General features: G+C 46.2%; 1 protein-coding gene across 1 annotated transcript; it reads right to left on the bottom strand.

Moving 5' to 3' along the window:
* Positions 1 to 1,462: 1,462 nt before the first annotated feature.
* Positions 1,463 to 3,569, bottom strand: LOC120679350 ((DL)-glycerol-3-phosphatase 1, mitochondrial-like). The gene is made up of 6 exons (XM_039960919.1): positions 3,404 to 3,569; positions 3,088 to 3,312; positions 2,292 to 2,352; positions 2,021 to 2,168; positions 1,855 to 1,931; positions 1,463 to 1,777 (listed from the first exon to the last, which is right to left on the bottom strand). Exons 1-6 carry the CDS (start codon positions 3,495 to 3,497, stop codon positions 1,654 to 1,656), a joined length of 729 nt encoding a protein of 242 aa, XP_039816853.1. The 5' UTR covers positions 3,498 to 3,569; the 3' UTR covers positions 1,463 to 1,653.
* Positions 3,570 to 6,600: the final 3,031 nt, after the last annotated feature.

Genomic DNA, 6,600 nt, shown 5'->3' on the forward strand with positions numbered 1-6,600 from the left:
GGGCTTGGGTGCAGGAGCGGCGCGCTAGGCTGCTGGCTGCGGTGCGGAGCTTGGGGGTGGGGCGCGCGGCGCTCGGCAAAGGCGGACGCTTGCCCTCCTGAAGCGCTGGAGGCGACGAGGATTGGGGCGGGGACGCTGGCCGCGGTGCCAGGGGGGACGCTGGCTGCGGTACGGCGCTTCGTGCGCGCTGGGGTGCCTGCCGGCCGCCGACCAGGGAGTGCAGGAGGCGTGGAGTTTTGGATCTGGGGCCCCTGGGGTGCGAGCAGCGCCATGCGCCTGTGCAGAGCCGGAAGGCAGGGTGGGGAGATGAGCGACGGGTGGTGTGCAGTGGCCAGGGGTGAGACCACGGGTCTAGGGGCATCACGGGAGGGAGATGAGGGTGGTGACAGTCCGAGAGAGATGTAGAGAGAGCTAGACCGAGACAGAGAGCTAGGGAGAACTATAGCTCGTTTGGGCTCGCGAGCCAGCTCGAGCTGGCTCGTTAATAAGCCGAGCTAAATACTTGGCTCAGCTGCTAATATTTTCTAACAAGTCGAGTCGAGCCGAGCCACTAACAAGCCGAGTCGAGCGAGCTACCGAGCCACGAGTTTTTCGTCCAGCCTTACCCCACCGCGGCGAGCTCCCACCGGGCATCCTCCTTCCACGAGCCGCGGCCCAGCGGTGGCCAACGGCCGCATGCCCTTCCGGGGGCAGTGCTGGCAATTGGCGTCGCGGAGCCGCTCGGAGCCGGATGGATTTCGTGGCTCCGCCAACACTGAAGTGCTCCAGTGAGCGGGATTCGCGGGGCTCCAGAGCCGGAGCTAAAGGTGAAGACCCCGTTTGGCAGGAAGTGCTCCAGTGAGCGGGATTCGCGGGGCTCCAGAGCCGGAGCTAAAGGTGAAGACCCCGTTTGGTAGGACTCCAGCCGGAGCCGCTCATGGAGCCCGGCCAAACAAGGCCTTAAAGCTGAGCTAAATTAGTTTTTCAAACGTTGTGTATAAAGTGAAGAGCTAGCGCTAGAAGAGATGGTCTCGTACATCTCCCAATAGATTTCTCTGTCACGGCACGTCTCCTAATACTACCAGCTGCTCCTGTTTTTCACCTCTTCCAGCTTAGAGCTAGCTGCTGGCTTATACCATTGGGCACACCTAAGACATCCATGAACTTTGCAATGTCATACGATCTTCATTGAAAAACTTGACCTGCGGGGGTGAGACCGCCCCCACGGCATTGTTTGAGAGGTAGAATGACCTTCTCACAGCAGGTCAAGAAAACCCCCGAACCCCTGCCCCACCCGTACACGGGGGCCCGTCGTCTTGTGAGTTAGGCCGGGCTCCACAGTGCTTTGGACGTGGGACAAGCGAGGGAGTTTTTTTAACTCCAGAGCTGAAATTCGCCCCCGAGGGGTATCGAACCCAGGACCTCTGGGGAGTGCCTCCAGCGATGCTACCACTACGATAGCAGGCCTTTGGCACGATCTTCATTGAAGGGAAGTCATATGAAGTAGTTTTCTGCCACAGAATGCGAGGGGCAACAAGAATGCTCAAATTGTTACTGCTAAGGCCTAAGACAAACCGAATCTTGTGCAGCATTCTATGAAATTTCTCTTATCAATGCTGAGTGTTTGAAATTCTCTCATTCCTTGGAGTTTTCAAATCATCATACGGACTTTGTCTACTCTTTGAAAGGCGGCAAGCCCCATTCGCTGGGTTTGAAGTCCAACAACGAACTGAGAACTTGGTCAGCTCCTTTGTGATATGAAGCATCAAGCCGCGGATCTGGGACCATCACAGCAGACCTGCATAATAAGCAGAGTTTGTAACCAGAGAGCAAGTGTTTGTTAAAAGAGTACCTACAATTAAAAAAAACACTTACATTCCAGCATTTTTGGCTGCTGCTACACCTGATGGTGCATCTTCAAAAACCAAGCATTTACTGGGTTCTACATTGCCCTAAACAATGTAATGCAAATGAATCAGGGGCGCAGTATCCTAGAGGAACATTGCAATTACAGGTTTTACAGTATTGTCAAACCCAATACCTCAAACCTCCTCATAGCAGCAAGGAAAATATCAGGAGATGGCTTGCCAGCCTTCACCTCCGGATCATCCCCCATGACAACATGATGCATCAGGGAGAACAACTCCTGGTGGTTCTGTGTCTTCAGTGCAAAATGACGTTTATGGGATCTGTAGGCCACAAAAAAAGAACATATCATTCATATATTCTATTACAGAAAAGCACAATGAGCAGCGCAGAAAGGGTAGTTTACAAAACCAAGATCAAATGGGTAAGAAAATGTAAAGACACACCCTGTTGCAACAGCCATTGGTATTCCATTGGCATGAAGATGATGGACCAGACGTAGTACCCCTGCAGGTAACAGGTTTCATTATCTGCTAAAATAAATGTACAAATATCTAATTCAGCATCCTATACTCAGGATGTTATAACAATTTACTTATGGCAATCACAAGTCACTTAAAGCAATAAACACTTGACCACAATGTAAAAGAACCGATTTTCTTCTTCAATAAAGCCATCAGTCAGTAAGACTTGCATGCCTAAAAACACCAATTATTGATTGTTGCTACATGAGACTATCTCAAGAAGTCAAGAGGAACAAATGTAAAGTCAAAACTAGGCCTGGTGGAAAACAAACAATGTGGCACAACCTGAATTCCTGTTTATGAAGATATTAGGACACTGATTTTAGTATAAGATGGAATTTGGACAACATGAATGACACAGGGCTGACGCCATAGGACACTGCCTATTGTTAAGGTAGCAGTTTTTGTTTGGCACCACCTAACTAAATCACATCATACAAAATGAGATTAGGATGTTACTGAATAATGTTAAATAATTAGTCTAGACAATGTTCAGTTCCACACTTTAAACAACATTGAGCCAGAATCAACCAAATGCCCAAAGCACCATAGGAAATTACAAGTGAATAGATAAACTTTGGCAGCTCAAGTTCGTTCCTTTTGAGTTACCTTTTCCCAGGTCCCAGGGATTCACAGAAATCGTCAACACAGAGCATTCCTTCAGTAATGTTGAATGGATTATGCCGCATGGCAAACATGGCAAACATCATTTCCTCACCTGGCAGCTTAGTGCAGGATGGGAAGAGCGACTGGAGCATGCTCTCGCGCTCCTCTAGGAACTGCTCGGGGGTGAGCTGGCCGTCGAGGCCGAACTCGTCGACGAAGATGCGCGCAGACTCGATTGCCTTCTTGCCCATCATCTTGGCCTTGAGGGACCAGTCGAAGACCTTGCCGTACCTCGCAAGGATCTTCTCCTGCACCTCCGTGTAGAAGCCCTCCGTGTCTGCAGCACCACCAGACGCATAGAACCGAGAGCCAAGAAACTCGCCTTGAATCCAAGAAAATAGAGGAGGAAGGGAGAGAGAAAAAGATACCGAGGAGGAGGCCGTCCATGTCGAAGATGACGTGCGAGATGGCGGCCCGGGGCTGCGCCGCCGCAGCCGACTCGTCGGCGCCGGCGGATGCCATGGGCGCGCCCCGACGAGCGAGCGAGAGAGATCTGGGTGTCGATGGCTAGCTAGTTTCGGGAATTTGCCGATTGGCGTGCGCTGCTTCGCCAGGAAAGAAAGGGTTGCGGGTCGGCAGGGCTGGGCTGGAGTAATGCTGGGCCTTTTGGTTTATGGACCGAAAGCAGACTAAACTGACTGTGGGCTCCTTTTGAGTCCTGCTTGAATTGGGCCAATTTCTGTCGAGGATTCGGACATGCTATTGTCAGAGTCCAGGCCACCTGAGATATCATCGGGCCCAAAGGAGTGGAGCGTTGCTAGCTTTTCCTGTTTTTGTGAATAAGGCATGAACTACGGCAAAGCAATGACCACACAAGAGAAATGATGCCGAACAGTAATCCACGGAGCATTTTGGCGAAACCCACCGATAATATTGACTTGTTTTGTCTCCACCACATTATAAATGAATCTTCAGATAACAAATATTCTCAAATATGATCTGAGAGAAGCCCCAAGTGAAGGACCAGAATGACGACAAAAAAGTGTGTGAATGGGGGAGCCTTTAAGCCCGTATTTAGTTTGCGGATCAAGTGGAAGGGGTGGTGGGTTCATCCCTATTTTTGGTTGAGCGGAACGGGTTCATCCTAGCTTTTTTTTTGTTGGAGAGATTGAAAGGGATTGAATGATGTATTAGCAGCAGGGTAGCGGAGGAAAGAATCAAAGAAGGAATTCAGAATGCAACGTGACTGAATATATTAATTGACAACGAACTGCAGATCAAAAGACGTTGTAGTAGTAGGGATACCCGCTGATTTAGGCCGTCGGGACAAAGGGGAAGAGAAAGGGCCCTCGGGAGAGAATGGGGATCGAAACCGAACCCAAAAATTCCATTTTTGGCTTCACAAATTGTGGCAGAACCGTCCAAATTAATCCGACTCAAGTGCGCTAACCATCTCCATAAAGGCAATACAGGTTAACACGCACTTTAAACGGAGTAATCCGGCAGTGCTGTCGGGTAAAATCCCAATTAAACCACTTGAAACAGGATCGACAAAGCAATTCAGAGAATACAACATTTCGCAAATTTTACAGTACAAGGTCTGAAAATGAATTATTATCACAAACCGAATTTGAATTTATAAAAAAATAACAGAGTTCAAGTGCAGCAGAAATATACACGATAGTCTAGCGACGGAACAAGACGTCGTGATGAAGCCCGTACATGACATCCATCATATTTTCAAATATACCACCTGAAAAACAAAGCCACAAGCAAGGTTGAGTATACTAATACTCAACAAGGCTTACCCGACTAAGGGTATATTTAGCCCATTATCTAGACATGCAAAGTTTTTGGCTTGAGGGGTTTGTTTTGCCAAAAAGCATCTAAAAGTGAGTCCTTACTTTCAACATTTTAGTTCAAGTTTAATGTAGCAAGTATTAACTAGGTTTGCAATAATATATAGAACAAGCATGATATATCAAATTAATCCTCAAAAAATAGCATCATCATTCCATCCTCATTTCAATTTCTTACTACGATGTGACAAAGAGATCAAGGCTCTCATATCCGCGAGTCACGGCGAATCGATCCGATTTTAAACCTTGCAAGGTGGACCTAACACACACGACCTATGTAAGCCCCGTCGGACTATACAAGTCAATCGTTTTCTATATGCACACCAAATAGCTGAACTGCCCTGCAACTCGGGACTGCTAGCCCCACCGTTACCTACAATGGGTCAGCCATGAGTTTACCCACTAGCACCACTGGGAAGACAGTATCAAGTTCATACTACCAGTGTGCATATGATACTGAGCTTACTGGTTTCGACTACCTCCTACTCCCGGCATGTGGTTAGTACTGTTTAATCCTCGATCAACACTGTCACAACAGATCGGTCCTCAACTGACACAGGCGGAGACTTACTTTCCATCCAATTCATATCCTTAGCCAAACTCATCTCCGCCTGTCTATTTCCTTTCCACATTAATTTGTCCTAAATAACTTTTCTATAATCCAAAAGGTCCTAACTCTCGCAAGTGACAGGAAATCACTCGACTTCTACCGAGTCCTATTTAGCATGGCGGTACTAATGACCTACACATACTAGTAGATCAACTGAGGGAACCTAGGGATCATGCAACTAAGGTTCCAGTCAACTCCTGTAAACTTAAATGCACAGATACATAATAAGAACATAAATTGGTATAGCATTTAAAATATTGGAATCGATGCACCGGGGCTTGCCTGGGATTAACACTAGGTCAGTGTTAGTTAAAGGATAATTGCTCGGCGAGCATCTTCCTTCGGTCGTGCACATCGGGATCCATTCGTCCATCTTCCAGATGTGTCAACCATTCACCGTCTTCTAGCTCGGCTCCATCATCACGTTATCCATGCGGTTCATCTATCGTACCTAAATGAAATGCAACAATGCATATGTATGAATGCAAAGTTCCAAGTTGTTTAGCGATTTAGATGTTATTATGTTTTTCCTTCACGATAAAGTTGTAGTCCAACATAAAGTGAGTTGGTAGGGGAAACTTGTTAATTAATATTTCCTGGATAGTTATTTATAGAGTAGTTATTTAACATGATTTAGTTCGTTCGAGGAACGGGTGGTTTTTAAAATTTTGCTAAGTCATGCAAAACCACACCATAAGATTAAGTTGTATAGGCCAAACTATGCAAGTGCTAGTACTGAAGATTTAACTGAATGGTGATGATCCTATTATGAGCCTACTGTAAATTTCTCATATTTAAAGGATCAGTACACAAAGCATAAAAAAAACAAGTGATAGCTACATTAATCAAGTTTAAATTGTACAAGTAGTTATACTGAGTTCCAGGGGCTCAAACTTTACTGTCATGATTATGTACTCAACGAAAGGCTCTAGCAAAAATATTATATTTTTCCAGGCATAAGAACTATTTTTCATTATTTAGTACATTTCTTCCAACCATAAATCAAGATTTAATTAAAACTAAAGCTAAACATGAGAAGTGATGATGAAATTTTTATAGTAACACAAGAATAACATGTACATAATACCATAAAAATTTCATAACATGTCATGGCTCCCAACATCAGTTATTAAAATGATAGGAACAACTAGCATTT

This window comes from Panicum virgatum, chromosome 6N, assembly GCF_016808335.1.
Source record: "Panicum virgatum strain AP13 chromosome 6N, P.virgatum_v5, whole genome shotgun sequence".
NCBI classification, from domain to species: Eukaryota; Viridiplantae; Streptophyta; class Magnoliopsida; order Poales; family Poaceae; genus Panicum; species Panicum virgatum.